This window comes from Microtus pennsylvanicus, chromosome 14 (assembly GCF_037038515.1).
Source record: "Microtus pennsylvanicus isolate mMicPen1 chromosome 14, mMicPen1.hap1, whole genome shotgun sequence".
Lineage (NCBI taxonomy): Eukaryota > Metazoa > Chordata > Mammalia > Rodentia > Cricetidae > Microtus > Microtus pennsylvanicus.
The window spans coordinates 16817792-16839967 of NC_134592.1; the positions used below are offsets into that span (position 1 = coordinate 16817792).

General features: G+C 40.4%; 1 protein-coding gene and 1 pseudogene across 1 annotated transcript in view; one reads left to right on the plus strand and one right to left on the minus strand.

The window, feature by feature from the left end:
* Positions 1–22176, minus strand: part of Catsperb (catsper channel auxiliary subunit beta) — a 200199-nt gene that overhangs the window by 156757 nt on the left and 21266 nt on the right. The window contains exons 5-6 of the mRNA XM_075947829.1: positions 15250–15390; positions 5751–5811 (exon numbers count right to left, since the gene is read on the minus strand). Of these exons, the coding sequence (XP_075803944.1) occupies positions 5751–5811; positions 15250–15390 (202 nt within the window). The remainder of the gene's footprint in view (positions 1–5750; positions 5812–15249; positions 15391–22176) is intronic.
* LOC142835192 (chromosome-associated kinesin KIF4A-like) lies at positions 6540–8538 on the plus strand (annotated as a pseudogene).

A 22176-nucleotide genomic window follows, 5' to 3' on the forward strand; every position in this document is an offset into this window, starting at 1 on the left:
AGATAGATAGATAGATAGATGATAGAGATTATTGCATATATGTGTAGTATATATATTGATACACACACACACACACACACACACACACACACACACACACACACATATATATATGCGCTGTCCTGTAGAAAAATAGTCATGACTCACTTAAAAAGCAAAAGCAGATCTGTCTTTGGAGTTGGACAATGGCTATCCTTCTCTAAATCCAAGCATGTTGTTAAAAGAAAAATCCAGAGTTTCTGTCTCATGTCAGAAGTCATCTGGTATGTGATAGAAAGAAGAAAGAATTTAGGAAAAATTTTACTTTTCTCCATACCTATTTTGTCTCTATCATACCTTTCATTGAATACATGTCTATATAAACAATATTTAAGTTTTCCACAATGAATAAATTTTCCTGCAGTAATCTTTGAAGTTTCCAGGAAGCAGATGGGGCCCCCACAACAACAACTCCATATGATTGATGTGATGTCATGATGCTGATAGTGCTAATTTCAGATCAGTTATAAATTGGTACCAGCTGCTCAAAATGATTCCAACTTGGTCAATTGAAATGGTGCACCTTCTTACAATGTTCTGGCCAGAACTTCAAATAGGAACCTCAGAAAAACTACTCAAGAGACTATTTGCAATTACACCAGACAGTAATCTAAAAACTTAATCATTTTACTTTTACAGGATCCCATAGAAAGAACATGACCCCCATGACAGCTAGAAGTAATTATAGAAGATGATGTCCCCTATCCCAACAAAATTAGTCCTCATGGTTAAGGACAACAATTAGGGGTTAATTATAACTAGTATAGGGTTGGGGTTGGGGTGGAAAATATATAGGCTCAGGGATCTCTTTGTAAAAAAAAAGGAAATTGGATGAGATAATACATAGATTAGTGTGAGTTTACACACTAATAATAATAGTGAGTAATAGAATGAATACTTGTGAAATATTATCTATAGGCAATTTACATTGGTATAGATTTTTGTATATTTATACAAATTCAAATTATATTGACTATGCTCCTATTTCTGTTTACAATATTTGTACACCTAGGCAAATTTATTTTTTGTATGTACGCATGCTTCTAACTCTGCTTAAGATATTTTGTATATTGATACAATTTTAGGATGTATTTATCATGTTTCATTATTCATGTCTACGTCTGATCAAGATACTTATACACTGTTTACGTTTTGAGGTGATTGTCCTCATATACTGCACAGTTGTTTAAAGCTTGTTTAGTATTCTAATATGAAGTCTTAGTCTTTAAGCTATGTAGGTATTAAGAATTATAGGTCAATAGTCATCCATGTTTGTCATAGTTATAGTTAGACTAATCAGGTTATTTAGACACATAGAGATTGTAGTCCACATAGATAGGTTATCTTCATCCATTTCAAAGAACTGTAAAGTATGGCATTTGAATACATTAGGGTTCTGTTGATGTGAGACACAATTGCTCCTGGCAGCACCAATCTATTCCCAAGAGAATGTTGAGCAATGAAGACACTCTACTTGGAGCTTATTTTCTTCTTGGCAAAACTGACCTTTGGGCAAGGAACTGCCCATGCCTTGACCACTGACAAAATGCACAGTGTCTGGACAAGACAAGCAGGATACAAGAAAAAAGACTGTAAAACACTGCCAAGACAGAGTAATACAGTTTTGAAAATTTTCCTGCCTGTGAAATGGTCTGTCAGTTACTCTAGGCCTTAGCCAAAGTTGGTTGATCCAACATTGTAAATGAGACTTTCAGTGATTGCCCAGGTAGCCAGTTGCCTGTCATTTATTACACATTCTGGAAGTTGCTTGATTGCACTTCCGGTTTACTGAAGTAATATTATTTCCTTTCTCAGGTCTTCAATGAGGTTGACTAGACTAGAGAGTGGTAGTTACTTTCCTCTCATGACTTAGCCAAGCTGTTTCTAATAGAAGACTTAGACTCCTTAGGATAGGATAATTATATGAAAACAATTAGCATATGTTTCTTGCTTGATATTGTTTATGCTGGTTGTAATTCTAATTTTTATACTTCATATTTGTTCTTATTTTATATAGTTTCGTATTAGGCTTAGAACTCTCTTATTTAGACAAAAGGGGGAGGTGCTGTGGGAACTTCTTCTGTCAATAGCCTTTAAGATGCCAGTCCACTTAGGCATGGTCTCATATACTATAAATGCAGCCATAAACCTAGTGCATACTCTGTCTCTCCACTGTTGGATTCGGTTCCTGTTCCCTATTTGTGAAGAGGATTGTGATCTGTGAGTCTACCCCTGAATAAAGAATCCTTTATTTTACTCAATTCTGAGCTAGTGTGGAATAACTTTATAGTGTCCATCATCAAACTATGATCTCTATTAACTTTGAAGGAATCCATAGTTTTTCATTTCCTGTGGAAATAAAGGCATCACTTCTCCCCCAACACAACATATTTCTCGACTTCCATGCTGAAGTCAAGACATTTCTAAAGTATAAAGGCTGGTTTAATTCAGTAGTCCTTTCCATAATCCAGTGTCTCTCAGTAGCCATCATTTGTTCATCAACATTCAAAAATTCAAAGTCAACAAAGCACCATACAGGATCCAGAAGCCCTATGCATTTCCCATCTTTATGTAGCTTTATTTTTTTTCATTTGACTTTACTCTTTCTTTAAAATTTTTACCTGATTACTTTCAAATTATTTTTTACTATGACTGTCTATACCCTTTTTCCTTTCTTTCTCTAGTAACTAAGCAAGTTTTTAAATATACTGTATCTTTTTAGAGGTTTGCTGTGTTTGAACCTGGCTTTATTAAGTGCTTGCAGCATAATCCTATCATGTGATTTAAATCTCAAATTGATGTGTCAATTTAAGTGAACAACTGACGTGAACAACTCAGCTTAGCACATCACACTGGTGCACAGCACTGGCAGCTGTTTCCAGCCCCCAGGAAGCATCTGGGAGTCACATCTCTGTATGCTGCTGGGCACTGGCCACTTGAGAGACTATAGGACTAGGAATCGACATGTGGCTCCTTGTCCAGAATATTCCTTAGCTTTCTCAGGCCCTATATTTAGATATTTGATATTAGATACATTGGGTGTATTATGTAATGAGTCTTTCTCTGTCCCACCAGCAAGCTCTCAAATACTGACATGAAGACTTGTTAATTATGAAAGTTCGGTCTATAGCTTGGACTTGTTCTTCACTATTTCTTATAACTTAAATTGACCCATTTATTTTCATCTAAGTACTATGATGTGGCATTACCTCTCTTCCATCTTGCACCTCCTATTTTCCTTCTGTGTATCCTGGCTTCTTCTGTCTCTTGATTCCTCCTCCTCTTCCTTTCTCTCCATGAAAATCCTGTCTGTATCTCCTGCCTAGCTATTGTCTGTTCAGCTCTTCATTAACCTAACCACAGCAATATATCCTTACACAGTGCACAACTTGAAGGAATCAACCTCGGTCTTATCCAAAGGTTCCTCCCTGAGGACTAGACATCACAATAATGGAAGGAGCTATGCAAACTGCCAAGAGAGAAACCCAATTAATAGTCCTTCCAAGTTGTGTTGCCTAAAAGCCACAACAATTACCAACAGGGCAGGCTATCCCTAGAGGTGCCAGAGTGGCACTTATATCTTGGTGGTGGGCAACAGCTGACTAACTGGACTAAAGGCTCATACAGCAGGAGGACATAATGCTGGGTACTGTACACTGAGCTGGCTGCCTGGAGCTGGTGAAGCCATGGAATATGGAAGAGGACCTCTTCCTCCTATTTTTGCAGTCACTATAATCTCTAAGTACATTTTCTTATTCTTCTTTTTGAGAAAGGGTTTCTCTGTGTAACAGCCATATCTGTGCTGGAATTCATTTTGCAGACCAGGCTGGCCTCAAACTCACAGAGATCTGCTGGCCTCCACTCCTGAGTGCTGGGATTAAAGATGTGCACCACCAAACCTGACTTCTAACTGTATTTTAAATCCTCATCCTTATAGCTACAGATATATGTAGCTCTTACCTCTTATCAAAGAAGCTTATTTTTGTAGCAAAGACTATTATACAAAGTCTTAATTGGTCAAAATGCAGAGATCAACAGACCATGGGGTTCCCTGCTACATGTATAACACCACCCTACACCGAAGGCACAGAGAACATTATGGAACCACTAATGTGACTGTGAGAGCTAGTGAGGACCGCAGTGTTGGCTTCAGAATTGTAGAGAAGCTGCACTCAGTCCTGAAATCTCAAATATAATGTTGCCAAAACAAATATGAATACTAAAAAACAGCAACAGTCCACATGACAACTTTTGAAAGGGGAATTCTCTCAATTTCCCATTTCTAGATGAAAGGCTATAGGCAAATATGATGGCTGAGACACAGAGATATTGAGATGAAAATGAAATAAAATAAATATTTTATTTTCTATAGGGAAAATTAATTCAGAGGTTACTTTGAATATATCATATGAGTCTGGCCATTTTTCACATATCACATGACTGGAGAGGTATTAATTTGATCCACTAGCTCAATATTCCCACTCCTGGAATTTGATATTCCTCCTCTTCTCCCTCTGGGTATTTAGAGCAGTATGAAATGTTATACTCCACACACCACTTAAGAGTAGATTCCATAACAAAGTAATACATCACATATTACATCCTGTAATATTTTCACATTAATTCCATTTCAGTAAAATGCATCAAGGCCCAATTTTCCCAATATAAACTCTCCAACTTCTAGAAAATGATTTCATTTTAAATAAAGAATGGTTATCATTTATATAATACACACACAAATATATATACATACAGAGAGAGAGAGAGAGAGAGAGAGAGAGAGAGAGAGAGAGAGAGAGAGATTGCTATATAATACAAACATGTTAGCCAAGTCAGCTTGTAAGACTGCCAGATAAGCTGAGCAGTAGTGGTGCACACCGTTAATCCCAGAACTCGGAGGGAGAGGCAGGTGGATCTCTGTGAGTTCAAGGCTATCCTGCTCTATCTATAAGAGCTAGTTCCAGAACAGGCTCCAAAGCTATAGCTAAACCTGTCTCAAAAAACAAAAAACAAAAAAGACTGCCAGATTAAATTCTCAGGTAAATTTGAACTTCAAATAAACCACAAATAATTATTATTAGTATGCTCCATGCAACTGTATGGGGCATGTATGTGATGTCATATGGAACATTCCTCCAAATTGTAACCTTCTCTACAACTCGAACATTTCCTCCAGGGGCGAGCCTTGGCTCACCGGTTTCAGCAAGTAAACAAAAGGGTACAAATCCAGAACAGAAACATGGAAGATTCTTTTGTGCCTCCACCCATCTATCTAAGGGGAGTAAACAGTTGTTGCCGGTGTAGAGGACTAGACATCCCAGGAAAGAGAGAGATGTCCTGACTGCGGGGCTGCACAAGCTTGGAGAAAGCTACAGGGTTGCAGATTTTGGTGAGTCACCCCCATGCTAGGGTGGGCTTTCTGGTGAGGCAGCTGCACTTGAGTTATCCCTGTTCCTCACAACTAGCTTAGCAAGCCCCTGAAAAAAACTCACTGGTTCCCCAGAACAAACACTGGTGCGACAGTTACTTTGTTGTACTGTAGCGGGCTCCCTTTCTGGGGTGAGTGGACACATGTGTTGTGTCTCACCAGGAGCTGTCCCTCACACAATGCTTGAGGTAAGGTGTAATTTATTACATGAAGTCAGTGCTTTGATTTGCTATATTTACCAACAAAACCAATAAGTAACAGAATTAGCTCAGATTCCTCTTACTTTTTCTTACTGTGATGTTTCTTCTAGGAATGTCCAACACCCAGAGAGCCCGATCGTTGAACTTGAAGAAAGAAGAAATCAGCATACATTATTTTACAACATTAATAACACTTATTTTGGCATATTCTGCCCAACATTTTCAAAATAAGATTAGTCAAAAATGTCCAAATATACACACATATGTACACTTGTAGATGAATGGTTTTCAATAGCAAATTTCACTGTTTTGGGATTTTTCCCGTGTTACTTCAGATATGTGTGAAATCGCACACACAAACACATGTGTACACATATTGAAGGATATTTTGCATCATTGTTTGTAATAGCAGGTTGATGGAAATCCTAGTAAGATATACATAATTATATGGCCACATGCTGGAACAGCCCAGGAAGCACAAAACTGAAGCTTTACTGACTTGGTAAGTCAGAGTCCAGCATGGGGCTGGCAGAGCATTTGTAAATTTAGGAGGGAAATCCCAGGAACAGGGGAGCAGCAAGAAAGGGGAGCTCTAAAATTCACATAGAAAACACGTCTAAATCCTCCTGCCACACCAGAGTAGAGAACACTCCCAGAAGAGCTGAAAAATAAAAGCAGTGGAAGCCAAAAAAACCAGTAGGACATTAACCACCAGAATGACAGGAAAGACAGTTTGCAGTTTTTCTTTTCTTCCTTAACAAGGAGACAGAGTGTTTAGACTAGCAGTAACAATAGCATTTCTTAGAAGAACCAACCAGAATCCAGAGTTGCCACAACATGTTACCTGCAGTGTCCAATTCTCAACCAAGACAATGACAGTAGGAAAACAACAGACCGATGTAACTGATATAATGGGGACAAATACAGTTAGTTCACCCAGTTTGACTAACAGGCAATGGATTAAATGTCATTTTTACAAATCTGTGCATAGACTGAAGGAAACTGTCCCAATAGCAACAAAAGGACAAAGAAGTAATCCAGCTAAAACAACAAGACCATAAAAGGCAATATGAGCTGCTTAAACGTAAAGAAGATTTCCAGAAACAGTCAGTCCAATGTGCTCAGACAGAAAACTGAAGAGGCAGCAGCTGCCAACAAGCACTTCAAGGAATCCCCGCAAAAGCAACAGGAAGCCACAGAAAAACAGAAAGAAACTCAGAGGCGCGGAATAGAAGGCACAGAAGCACACGTGAAGAACTGGCTTAGAAATGAAACTGAAGTTATGATCAGTACTGAGGAAGTCGAGCACCATCTGAATGACCTTCGTAAAGAGCGAAAGATCCTAGCCCTCCGTGCGGCTCAACTTAAAGAAATCAAGGAACCTGGGGAGAACCCACCGCCTAAGCTCCAGAGGAGCACATTGGCCAGTGATGAAGTCTGTGGTCATGATTCAGAGTCAGAGGATTCTATCACAAAGCAGATTTACAGTCCAGAGTCTGAAATGGAACCCAGAAGTGCTCAGATTGCTGACCTACAGCAAAAGCTCCTGGATGCAGAAAGCGAAGACAGGTCAAAACAACACTGGGAGAAATATTGCTGATATTCTGGAAGCCAAATGTGCGCTCAAATATTTGGTTGGAGAGCTGGTCTCCTCCAAACTATGGGTCAGCCAGCTTGAAAGCAACTTGAAACAGAGCCAGGCCACCTATTCTCAAATGCAGGGGATGCTGTTTGAGGAGAGGAATCATCTTGTCATGGTAGAGACAGAGTTGAAAGCTGAGTTGCTCAAAGTGGAGCAAAAGCACCAGGAGAAGCTGCTCTACCTCCTCAGTCAGATGCAGCAAAGCCAAACAGGGAGACGCAGCTGGAGGCGTCCACTGGGGAAAGGAGCAGCAGCTGCTCAACACCTCACAGTGTCAGGAGGAACAGTTTAGGAAAATGCAAGAAGGATGTGAGCAAAATCAACAGCTTCTCCAAGAGAATGAAACCACCAGTCAGAAACTGACCCTTCTTCAAGGGGCCAGCAGCCAGAAATCTTATCTTCCCAAACATGGCAGCCTTCAATCTGCAGATTCTTCCTTTAACTACATCCCACCTCCACCTAAACCATCCCATGTTAGAGACAAGTTCCTGGAACACAGCATGGACACTGAGGATCTGAAGTATCATTCACAGCATTCTGCAAATGAGTCTGAAGATGGTGATGCCAAAGATGAGGAGTGAAAACCAAGGAAACTGGCTAAAGTGCCCAGGAAGACTATCCACAGCTGTTCCTGCAGGGGATGGTACAGGAACAAACACTGTGGGTGCAGGAATCAAGAGGTGAACTGCAGTGGGGCCTGTGGTTGTGACCACACAAAGTGCCGGAACCATCAGCAAGAACAAGATAGCTTGGGTACTATTGAGCAGAACCAGGATTCTGGAGGCTCCTTCAAGCTGGAGGATCCTACAGAGGTGATCCCGGGACTGAGCTTCTTCAACCCCATCTGTGCCACTCCCAATACCAAGATTCTAAAAGAGACGTGTGATATGGATCAGGTTCTGTTAAGGAAGACGGCTCTTGCAGTTTCCTTAGATGTACCAGACATAAAACACAGAACAACAGAATCCCAAGAAAATAAGGCCACAGGGAAGAAGAAGAAGAAGAAGAAGAAGAAGAAGAAGAAGAAGAAGAAGAAGAAGAGGAAGAGGAAGAGGAAGAGGAAGAGGAAGAGGAAGAGGAAGAGGAAGAGGAAGAAGAAGAAGAAGAAGAAGAAGAAGAAGAAGAAGAAGAAGAAGAAGAAGAAGAAGAAGAAGAAGAAGAAACAAGCTCTGGCCAGCAATAGCAGCTTCTTCTCTGGCTGCTCTCCTACCAAAGAGGAGAGCCACTGAGGGTGCAGTCAGTCCAGCTCTTCCCCTCCTCTGCTCTGGCAGACACTGTCAAGGTACATCAAGGGAGAGGATTGTTTCCTAAGGACTTCCCTGGATTTTTGTTTTCTTGCTATTGAAAAAGGGGATACAGTGTTACTGTAAGAAAGAGGGCCTTTGTTGAGTGTTGGCCCTTTGTCCTCAGACCCCCACCCAGGACCACTATTCTCTTCTGCTGAATGGAAACCACCTACAGAAGACCCAGGGTCACTTCAGAAACCAACCCTCATGTCAACAGCTCTTTCTTTGTGATCACCCAATGCTGTCTGCTCATGGGGAGGAAGCTGTGGCCTTCCTCTCTTGAGACTGTCTCAGCTTGAAAGAGAAAGCTGGTTCAGGTGGAGGCTGGGCTCAACTCCTTCACCCTGCCTCAAGCATTGGGCTAGAATTATTCCTGTCCTGAATGTGTCTGTATTTTAAATGTTTTCACAGGACCCCTAAATTGTTTTCATTTTTACATGTTAAATAAACCAACCCTAGCTATTCCAAAAATTACTATTGACTCTTATGTACTGTACTATATAAAAATGAATGACAAAGTTGTTCAAAGTGCAAAAATTAAAGTGAAAATTATAGATACCAGGAACAAAGACATGAAAAATGTAAAGTCTTGCGTCAGGCAATGACTTTTCTACAGATAACACAAAATTGCACAAGTAACAAAACTTAAAAATCTTCCAAGGGAAAAAACTTACATATGTTGGAGGAAGTAAAGATATAAATATAGAGCAGAAGAAAATAGTTGCAAATTATATATCTTATAACCAACCTGTACCTTGAATATATAAATAACATTTATAAATTATCTATGAAAACATAAAAAACCCTGTAACAGTGGACAAGAAATCAGAATAACCATTTCCCCTAAGAAGATATTCAAGTGACCAATAAGCACAAGAAGTGATAGCAAGCATTAAATACATGCAGATCAAATCCATGATGAGCTATTATTTTATATACACTAGGAGATAACAATAACTATTGGTGAGGATGTAGACAAATTGTGACTGAGTAGTCAGGGGTAGGAAAAGCAAAGAGTGCTCTCACTTTGGAAAACAGCAGTTCCTCACCATATAACCCAACCATTCCATTGCTGGCAATGTACTCCAAATAAATGAAAACCTATTTCCACAAAAAGAATCATATACACAGCAGCATCACTTATAGCCACAGATAGAAGCAAGTCCAACATCCATCTTCTAATTGACAAAATGTGCTATGTGTACTGTAGAGTACTCCTCACCTATAAAAAGAACAAAACAGAGTCGATTTATACTTAAAAGAATTTCAGGGGGCATGAGCCTGGGACCTCCAAGGGAGTAGGCAGGAAACAGAGATCTCTGTGGGTTCAGGCATGAGTCTGGAACCTCTGAGGGAATAGGCCTGAGGCAGAACCTGGGTGGGTCTGGGCATCAATCAGGGATGTCAAAGGGTGTAGGCAGGAATCGGAAACCTCTACAGGTTCAAGTGTGAGTCTAGGACCTCTGAGGGAGTAGGCCTGAGCCAGGTTCTCTGCAGGTCTGGGTGCACCCAAGCCTGGGAACTCCAAGGGAGTAGATCAGAGCCAGAGATCTTTTCAGGACCAACCCCAAGCCAGGTACCTCTGGAGGAGCAGATCCTGACCACGGTTTACAGAAACAGGTCAGAACCGGTAACCTAGGCCAGAGTAGACCTGAGGCAAAGAACTCCACAGGAACAGGTCAGAGTCAGCAACCTTGGGCCAGAGCAGGCCTAAAGCAACAAATTCCATAGGTATAGGACTGAGCCAGCCACCTAGGCCACAGGAGGTCTGAGGCAGTGATCCCCAAAAGAGTAGGACTAAAGCAGCTACCTGGGCCAGAACAGGCCTCAGACAGTGAACTCCACAAGAGCAGGAGCAGATCCAGACCAGGGTCATTTGCTGAAGCAGGCCTGAGGTAGCAAGCTCCATGGTAGTGGGACTGAGACAGCTACCTAGGTCGAAACAGACCGGAGAAAGTGAGATCCATGGGAACGGGAGCAGATCCAGGCCAGGGACATTTGCAGAGGCAGGACTGAGTCAACAACCTGGGCCAGAGCAGACATGAGAGAGCGAACTCAACAGGAGCAAGTACATGGGAGCAACTGCTGAGTGAGTGGGCCAGAGACAGAGACTGCTGTAGGTCTGGGTATGAATCTGGGACCTTCAAGGGAGTATACCTAAGCCAGGAACCCTGTGGACTGGGCATGAGTCTAGGATCTCTGAGGAACTAGGCCTGAGCCAGGACCTCTGCAGGTTTGGTCATGAGTCTGGGACCTCCGAGAGAGTAGGCAGGAACCAGAGAATCTCAAGTGCTGAAGATACAATAGAGAAAATAGACTCATCAGTCTAAAAATCTAAAAGAAGATTAACCCAAATATCCAGGAACACTATGGGACACCATGAAAAGACCAAACCTAAGAATAATAGGTATAGAATAAGGAGAAGAAGTTCAACTCAAAAACACAGAAAATATATTTAACAAAATCATAGAAGAAAACTTCCAAAACCTAAAGAAAGATATGCCTATGAAGATACAAGAAGCTTACAGAACACCAAACAGACTGGATCCAAAAAAAGCCCCCTCACCACATAATAATCAAAACACTAAACATACAGAATAAAGAAAAAATATTAAGAGTTGAAAAAAAAAGGCCAAGTAGCATATAAAGGTAAACCTATCAGAATTATACCTGACTTCTCATTGGAGACAATGAAAGCCAGAAGATCATTGTCAAGCATTATGCAGACATTAAGAGATCACGGATGCCAGCCCAGACTATTATACCCAGCAAAACTTTCATTCACCAAAGAAGGTCAAAACAAGATATTCCGTGACAAAACCAGATTTCCCCAATGCCTAGCCACAAACCCAGCCCTACCCAAAACACTAGGAGGAAAACTCCAACCCAAGGAAGTGGGCAACATCAACAAAAACACAGAAAATTGATGGTCTCATAGCAGCAAATCCCAAAGAAGGGGAAAACACACAAATTAACATCCCCAACAATGAAAACTAAATTAACAGGAGATAGTAACCACTGGTCATTAATATCCCTGAATATAAATGGACTCAACTCACCTATAAGAAGACACAAGCTAACAGATGGGATAGGAAAACAATCCATCCTTCTTCTGCATAGAAGAAACACATCTCAACCTCAAAGAAAGATATTGCCTCAGAGTCAAGGGTTAGGAAAATATTTTCCAATCACATGGACCTAAGAAAAAAGCAGGTGTATCTATCCTAATATCTAACAAAATAGTCTTCAAGCTAAAGTCAATCAAAAGAGACAGAGAAGGATATTTCATATTAGTCACAGGAAAAATCCATCAAGAAGAAATCTCAATACTGAAATCCATACCCCAAATACAAAAACATTTCTAAAGCTTAAATCATACATTAAACCCCACACACTAATACTGGGAGATTTGAACATTCCACTCTCACCACTGGACAGGTCAGTCAGACAAAAAATGAACAAAGAAATAAGGAAAAGAACATGTTATGACTCAAATGGACTTAGCAGACATATGTAGAATATTCCATCCAAACATAATATACCTTCTTCTCAGCACCTCAGGAAACTATCTCAAAAACTGACCACCTATTCAATAACAAAACAAATGTCAACAAACACACAAAAAAATTGGAATAATCCCATGTATCTTATCAGATCACCATGGCTTAAAACTAGAAGTCTACAGCAATTCTAATTCCAGAAAGCCTACAAACACATGGAAATTAAACCATGATCACCTGAATCATCAATGGGTCAAGGAAAAAATAAAGAAATTGAAGGCTTCCTAAAATTCAATGAAAATGACCTCACACAATACCCAAATTTATGGGAACTATGAAAGCAGTTTTAAGAGGAAAGCTCATAACACTAAATGCCTACATAAAGAAGCTGAAAAAAATCCCACACTAGTGCATTTGAAAACTTTGAAACTAAAAGAAGCAAACTCACCCAAGAGAACTAGATGGCAGGAAATAATCAAAATGAGAGCTGAAATAACAAAATAGAAACAAAAAAATACAAAGAATCAATGAGACAAAGAGTTGGTTCGTCAAGAAATTCAACAAAATAGACAAACCTTTAGACAAACTAACCAAAAGGAAGAGAGAGACTATCCAAATTAACAAAATAAGAAGTGAAAATGGGAACATAACAGCAGACTCGAGAAAATACAGACAATGATCAAGTCATACATCAAAAACCTGTACTCCACAAAATTGGAAAACCTAAAAGAAATGGAAAACTTTCTGGATAAATATCACTTACCAAAATTAAATCAAGACCAGATAAACAAATTAAACAGACCTATAACTGTCGAAGAAATAAAAAGTCATCAAAAGTCTCCCAACCAAAAAAGCCCAGGACCAGATGGTTTCAGCTCAGAATTCCACAAGATTTTCAAAGAAGAACTAATACCAATTCTCCTCAAATTGTTCCACACAATAGAAAGAAACTATTTATGAGGCTACAATTACCCTGATACCCAAACCACACAAAGACATTACTAAGAAAGAGAATTACAGACCAGTCTCACTCATGAATATTGATGAAAAAATGCTAAATAAAATACTAGCAAATAGAATCCAAGAACACATCAGAACCACCATCCAACATGATCAAGTCAGCTTCATCCCAGAGATGCAGGAATGGTTCGACATATGAAAATATGTCAATGTAATCTATCATATAAACAAACTGAAAAATAAAAACCAGATGATCATCTCATTAGATGCGGAAAAAGCTTCTGAGAAAATACAACATCCACTCATGATAAAGGTCTTGGAGAGAGCAGGGATACAAGGAACATACCTAAACATAATAAAGGCAATATACAGCAAGTCAGCAGCCAACATCAAACTAAATGGAGAGAAACTCCCAGCAATCCCACTGAAATTAGAAACAAGACAAGGTTGTCCACTCTCTCCATATCTATTCAATATAGTTCTTCAGGTCCTAGCAGAGGCAATAAGACACCAAAAGGAGATCAATGGGATACAAATCAGAAAAGAAGAAGTCAAACTCTCACTGATTGCTGATGATATGATAGTTTACATAAGCGACCCCAAAAATTCTACCAAGGAACTTCTACAACTCATAAACACTTTCAAAAATGTAGAAGGATACAAGATTAACTCAAAAAATCATCAGCCCTCCTATACACAGATGATAAATGTGCTGAGAAAGAAATCAGAGAAACATCACCCTTCCAATGGATAGCCACAAATAGCATAAAATATCTTGAAGTAACTCTAACCAAACAAGTGAAAGACTTGTATGACAAGAACTTTGAATCTTTGAAGAAAGAAATTGAAGAAGACAACAGAAAATGGAAAGATCTCCCATGCTCTTGGACAGGTAGAATGAAAAAAAAGAGAGAGAGAGAAGAGAAAGTGGAAAGTACACTTGAACGCATTGGCACAAAAGATTACTTCCTAAATATAACCTCAACAGCACAGACACTGAGAGAAACAATTAATAAACGGGGCCTCCTGAACAGAAAAACTTTTTGGAAAGCAAAGGACATGGTCAATAAGACAAAAACGACAGCCTACAGAATGGGAAAAGATCTTCACGAATCCCACATCAGACAGAGGTCTGATCTCCAAAATATACAAATGTAGGGATAAGTCCCTCCCCTAAGGGGGCGTGTTCGCCTCGGGCTAATGTTTGCCTATAAATTTGGAGAGCGTGCTCCACAGCCGTTGCTTCTGCTTTCCTGGTCTCCGCGGGAACGGTGGTTCTGTAAGTCTATTTCTACATTAAATGAAAGTACACTTTTTACAGATGGTGGAGTCAACTGCAGTTCACTGCCATTTGGCAGGCACTGTAAAATGCTGGAAGAAATTGAAGCTAGCACAAATGTCAGATCTTCAGAAAGCAATAGAAATATTTAATTGCTTAAAATGCATTTCTTTTATGTGATTTATTTTTTTAAAAGGGGTTTATAAAAAAGGGTTTGCTCTGTATTCCAGGCTGGCCTTGAACTTACAGCAATCTTCATGTCTCTACCTCCCGAGTGCCAGAATTATAGGCATGTGCCATATGGCTTGCTAATGTGTTTTATCATCCTCACCATCATAATCATCACCACAATCATCATCGTTATTTTCTTTTAATGTGTTATAAGTACTTGAGAATTATATGACTTCTTAATTAACAATCTATACCGTATTTGCAGGCAGATTTTTCTGTCCCACCTGCCAGTTCCCAATTAACCACACAGAGACGTCTTATTAATTATGGAAGCTCGGCAGATATCTTAGGCTTGTTTCTAACTAGTTTTTACAACTTAAATTAACCCATATCTTTTAATATATGTTCTTCAATGTGTTTCAATTACCTTTTCTTTGTAAAGCCCATGCTGCTTGCTCTGTGTCCCTGGTGTCTCCTTGCAACTCTGCCCTTCTTTTCAGCATTTTCTCTGCCCCATTAATCCTACCTAGATATTGGTCATTTAGCTTTTTTTAGTCACAGTGCCATATATTCACACAGCATGAAGGAATGTAATACACATCATATATTGTTGGCTTTAAAACATTTGTAGAGAAACATTACTGAATTTCCAACATGAAAAAAGACATCCAAGAAGAGCATGCTTCTTCTCACCTATAAAAACACACACACACACACACACAGTATAAAGCAATACATAATTACCAGAGTTAACTTGAAGTGGAAGCCGTCATGGTATGTACTGTTCATGATGATCAGTTTGGGAGCCAGGCCTCCTGCTGTAAATATACCCAAAACTCCCTTTGTCGAATCTATGTTTTCACTTTGGAAAAAACAGTAGACTTTCTTTAGGAAAGAAAGAAATATAACAAGTAATGAAAATTTAATATGGAGAAGCATATTACATTAATTTATTAGTGAGGATAAGTTTGTGAAAAACCACTGCTGATAAAATTCTGTCTTTAATGGTTGCCATATCCAGTGATGAAAACCCTGTTTTTAGGAACATATCCTTGGAACTCAGTAACCTATTTAGCATCCTAAGGTTTTAATCCATCCTTATGAAAGTGTTCTAGTCATAAAATTGTAAGTTTATATTTTTCATGAATGTAAAATGAAAACCAACTAGTCTCACATATAGAAAATATGATTTTATTAAAACTGTTGTGGTGTGACTAAATATTTAAATTTATTGTCCACTTCCCAGTTATAAAAGAGATTTGGGGAGTAGGCAGAGATGGATATATGATGGGAAACCTCCTTCAGCCAATGGCCTTTGAGAGGCTGGACCAGGTGGGGCATGTCCTTGGGTACCAAAAGGCCCCTGGGATCGCCCTCTCACTCTCTCCCCACTTGCCACACCTGGATGTTGGGTTCCATTCCTGATTCCACACTGTGATCCGTGAGCACCCTTTTAATAAAGAACACCTTAGTATACCCTATTCGGAGCTGGTGTGGGATTGATTCGCATTCCCTGGCCCACATCTGACACGGTCTGCTTCATACATACACTTGCCTTCCCAGAGCTGTTTGCCCTGAGCAGAAAGAAGAAACTACAATGCCATTAGGACCAAGTGGGCAGAGATGGACACACATGCATGTGTGTGCACGCACACACACATACACACACACGTGCACACCCAGGTTGGCAGAGGGGGACACAGAAACACGTCTTCTTAGGACCATTTGCCCTAGGCAGGGAGAAATAACTACTCGCCCACCAAGCGCCTTGCTGTACAAGGTGGTCAAGCACCATTATGGTAAGCAAATATATGGTGAGATATGGGAGAGAGATGGGTTGAATGGTTTCTGTCCTGGGGAAAGAGATAGATCTGAAGAGACGAAGGAGATCGGGAACAGGCTACTGTGGGAGGCCTGTTTGCTACCCAGGGCCATGGTGATGTTGGATCATGGACTGCTGCCTAAGACTATGTCTGGGTTCATGACCCTGAGTCGGTCAGTCTCTGTTGATATCCATGACTGCAATTACCACCAAAAGTCCTGAGGATGCCCAAGGTCTAGGACACCACCCCATATGGCCACATTGTTGGCCTCCGAGGGCCATGCCACAGCAGGGACCATCCCAATCTTGTGGCCTGAGCTGTCACCCGGAGCCATGGAGACAGGCAAGGGCCATGCTTTGGTCCATGAACCTACCACAGCAAAGGTCTGTGTTAATGTCCATGGCACCAGTTACCATCAAAGGTCAAGTGGATGCCTGGAGTCTGGGCCTCCACCTGGGGCCATTTTGTTGGCCACCTTGCAGCCAGGTTGAGTGCCCTGTGCAGCCACCTGGGGCCATGGTGACATCCAGGCCAGGGATGCTGCCTAGTACCATATCTAGGTCCATGGTCCTACAGTAGCTGGAGTCTGTGCTGATGTCCATAGCCAACATGGTCACCAAGGACCACAAGGATGCCTGGCTTCTGGGCAGCCACCTATGGCCACGTTAGGCTCTGAGGGTTGTGCTACCGCCACGTCGAGCTGAGCAGCCTGCATTGCCACCAGGCCATGGTGTCATTTGGGCCTGAGCTGCTGCTGGGGGCCATGCCCGGGGTCTATGGCCCTACTACAGCAAGGATCTGTATAGATGCCTATGGCTCCAGTTACCATCAAAGGAAGTATGTCTGCCTGGGGTCTAGGCCAACACCTGAGGTTATGTGAGCGCCTGAGGGTCATGTTGCTGCTAGGGCCATACAGATTGGGGTAGTCTATGCTACCACCAGGGACCATGTTGATTCCTGGACCCAAGCTGTGAGTCTGTTGCCCTACTGCAGCTGGGGTCTGTTTTGAGATCCTTGATTTCTTTTACCCCTGAAGGTCATGCGACTACCTGAAGTCTGAACTGACCCATGGGGCCATGTTGGAGTCTGAGGACCAGGCTGCTCCTAGGCTTATGCAATCAAAGAGGCCTGCACTGCTACCCAGGGCCATGGTGACATCCAAGCCCAGACTGCTACTGATAGCATGTCTGTGTCTGTGGTTCTGCTGCAGCTGGAGTCTGTGTTGATGTCTGTTGCCTGTATTACCACAAAAGCCCATGTAAACCAAATGTTGTAATGGTGTTGAAGTACAAAGGACCCATATTGAGTTGGCCCCACCCCTCCCAGCCCTGGGATAAGGGACCCTGATTACCCTGGCATGGGAAAGCTGGCTTCACCCCTAATTGGAGAGCCTGTTCTACCCACTTCACCCTCTCTCCTCTTTCTCTCTCTCTCTCTCTCTCTCTCTCTCTCTCTCTCTCTCTCTCACACACACACACACACACACACACACACACACACACAGGAAAGTTGGTCCTACTTCTTATCACCAGTGTGTGAGAGCTAGATCCGCGCCTTACCTGTCCCAGTGGCCCAGTCAACAGCCCAGCTACAACCAGACACACATTCAGGACTATGAGTGGACACTCCCCAACATCTACCCCACATATGATCTGCTGGGGCATGGGCAGTGACTGGGCCTATGAAGCCGTAACCACAGGATCTCCATGATTTGGGTAACTTCAGGATATCTGAGAGGAGTTTCAATAAGGGTCCAGTATTGATAGTATACCAGAAGCCAGGGGCCTTGAACCTGACCAACAACACATTACACAATTAACATTTGCAAGTAAAACTCTTTGGACAAAAGAGTCTACTACATGATACAGAGCAGGTACCAAGGACAGCAAGACAAAAGAAGAATTGACGGAGAGGTGGGAAAGAAAAAGGAACCAAGTAGGGGTTGTTTGTTTGTTTATTAAATCAATATTCTTACTTGCATTTTTTACTTTATTTATTTTTGCATGTTTATCTTATTTATTGTTTTTTATCTTATTTCATTTTTAGTTTTCCTTGTCAGGGGGCAACACTAAAAGGTGAAGGGCAGATACCGAAAAACTGAGAAATAAGTGGGATTGAGGGGCATGATATGAAATTCCCAAAGAATCAATAAAATAATATTAATAAAAAATTTTAAAGATAGCTGTGGAAATGTTGAATAAATGCTGAATTTTACTGAAAACCTAAGACAGACACTGAGATATATCTCAATGCTCTCCTACCAATTAAGAATACTTTGTCTGGAAAAGCCCAGAACCAGATAATTTCAACTCAGAATTCTACAAGATTTTCAAAGAAAAACTAATACCAATACTCCTCAAATTGTTCCACACAATAGAAACAGAAGGAACATTGCCAAACTCTTTTTATGAGGCTACAATTACCCTAATACCCAAACCACACAAAGACATTACTAAGAAAGAGACTTACAGATCAATCTCACTCACTCGCTGATGCAAAAATACTCAATAAAATATTGGCAAATTGAATCCAAGAACTCATCAGAAAAATTATCCACCATGATCAAGTCAGCTTCATCCCAGAGATGCAGGAATGGTTCAACATATGAAAATCTATCAATCTAATCTACCATATAAACAATCTGAAAAATAAAAACTACATCATCATTGCATTATATGCTGAAAAAGCCTTCGATAAAATATAACATCCCTTCATGATAAAGGTCTTGGAGAGAGCAGGGATACAAGGAACATACCTAAATATAATAAAGGCAATATACAGCAAGCCAACAGCTAACATCAAACTAAATGGAAAGAAACTCCCAGCAATCCCACTGAAATCAGAAATAAGATAAGGTTGTCCACTCTCTCCATATCTATTCAATATAGTACTTATTGAGGTCCTAGCTAGAGCAATAAGGCAAACACAGGAGATCAAGGAGATACAAATCAGAAAAGAAGAAATCAAACTCTATTTGCTGATGATATGATAGTTTACAAAATTCTACCAAGGAACTTCTAAAACTCATAAACACCTTCAGTGATGTAGAAGGATACAAGATTAACTCAAAAAATTCAGTAGTCATTCTTTATACAGATGATACATGGACTAACAAAGAAGTCAGAGAAACATCACCCTTCACAATAGCCACAAATAGCATAAAATATCTTGGAGTAACTCTAACCAAACAAGTGGAAGGCCTGTATGACAAGAACTTTAAATCTTTGAAGAAAGAAATTGAAGAAGACACCAGAAAATGGAAAGATCTTTCATACTCTTGCGTAGGTAGAATTAACATAGCAAAAATGGCAATCTTACCAAAAGCAATGAACAGATTTATTGGAATACCCCTCAAAAGCCCAGCAAAATTCTTCACAGACCTCAAAAGAATGGTACTCAACTTCATATGGAAAGGCAAAAAATCCAAGATAGTCAAAACAATCTTGTACAATAAAGAAACTTCTGAGCCGGGCGATGGTGGCGCACGCCTTTAATCCCAGCGCTCAGGAGGCAGAGACAGGTGGATCTCTGTGAGTTCGAGACCAGCCTGGTCTACAAAGCTTGCTCCAGGACAGGCTCCAAAGCCACAGAGAAACCCTGTCTCGAAATACCAAAAAAAAAAAAAAACAAAGAAAGAAAGAAACTTCTGGAAGCATCACAATCCCTGACTTCAAAACTACAGAACTATAGTACTGAAAACAGCCTGGTATTGGCATAAAAACAGACAGGAAGACCAACGGAACTGACTTGAAGACCCAGAATTGAAGACACACCTATGAGCAGCTGATTTTTGACAAAGAAACAAAATATATAAAATGGAAAAAAGAAAGCCTATTCAATAAATGGTGCTGGCATAACTGGATATCAACATGTAAAAGAATGAAAATAGACCCATATTTATCACCATGCACAAAATTCAAATCCAAATGGATCAAAAACCTCAACATAAAGCTAACCACACTGAACTTCACAGAAGAAAAAGTGGGACATACACTTGAACGCATTGGCACAGGAGACCACTTCCTAAATATAACCCCAACAGCACAGACACTGAGAGAAACAGTTAATAAATGGGACCTCCTAAAACTGAAAAGCTCTGTAAAGCAAAGGACAGAGTCAACAAGACAAAACGGCAGCCTACATAATGGGAAAAGATCTTTACCAATCCCACATCAGACAGAGGTCTGATCTCCAAAATATACAAAGAACTCAAGGAATTGGACACCAAAAGAAGATATAATTTAATTAAAAAGGAGTACAGACCTAAACAGAGAACTCTCAACAGAGGAATCTAAAATAGCTGTAAGACACTTAAGGAAATGTTCAACATCCTTAGTCAGAAAAATGCAAATCAAAACAACTCTGAGATTCCATCTTACACCTGAAAGAATGGTCAAGATCAAAAACACTGATGACAACTTATGCTCGAGAGGTTGTGGGGAAAGGGGAACACTTCTGCATTGCTGGTGGGAATGCAAGCTGGTACAACCCCTTTGGATGTCAGTGTGGTGATTTCTCAGAAAATTAGGAAACAACCTTCCTCAAGACCCAGTAATACCACTTTTGGGTATATATCCAAAGGATGCTCAATAGTGCCACAAAGACATGTGCTCAACTATGTTCATAGCAGCATTGTTTGTCATAGCCAGAACCTGGAAACAACCTAAATTCCCTTCAATAAAAGAATGGAGAAGGAAAATGTGATACATTTGCACAATAGAGTACTACACAGCAGAGAAAAATAATGACATTTTTAATTCTGTAGGCAAATGGAGCTAGAAAACATCATATTGAGTGTGGTAACCCAGGCCCAGAAAGACAAATATCATATGTACTCACTCATAATTGGCTTTTAGTCATAAAGCAAAGAAAACCAGCCTACAATGCATAATCCCAAGGAGCCTAGACAACAATGAGGACCCTAAGAGAGACAGACATGGATCTAATCTATTGGGAAGTAGAAAAAGACAAGATCTCCTGAATAAATTTGGAGCATGGAGACCATGGGAGAGGGTAGAAGGGGAGGGGAGAGGCAGGGAGGAGAGCAGAGAAAAATGTAGAACACAATAAAATCAATTAAAAAATTTAAAAATTAAAAAAATAACTTTGTCTTGGACTCGTGAGATGCTTAGAGGTTAGGAACTCCTCATGCCAAGAACCCGAGTTCCATTCACAGCACACACATGGTTGTCCACAACAGTTTGTAACTACAGTGGAGGGATCGAACACCCTCCTCTGACCTCTCTAAGCACCGTTCTTATACATGAGACACATGCATACATGTAGTGAAAACAGGCATGCACAGAAAATAAAATAAGTGAATCTTATGAATACTTTGCGAAAGTGAAAAGAATACTTTGGGAGTTTGCTAAGTTTCAGGTTCTCTACCTTAAAAAACGGGGACACAGCCCAGAGGTGCACACCTGTAATTCTACTGCTTAGAAGGCCGAGGCAGAAGAATACTGAATCCCAGGCTATTCTGAGCTAAGTGGAAGACCCCAATCCTGCCTAAATAATGGAAATAAAGGAGTAGGCCTTGACAACAACGTTAAAAATATCTAGTATAAGTTGGGCAGAGTGGAAAGTGTTTGAAATATGGAAGTGAGTAAAACTGACAAACTCCCAGCCACGGTAGAATTTACAGTCTAGTGAGGGGTGTCAGGAAGACAAACTTGTTGGCTGGAGTAGTGAGTAAATTTGTAGATGGATGGAGGGAAAGACAGACCAAAAGAATAAATATAGCATCAACTATAGAATAAAATGGTGAAGGGAGCAGTTGGAACAGAGGTGTTGATAAAGTCTGATTTTAAAACATTAATTAAAATTTTATTGTGGTGGGGTGGGCTTG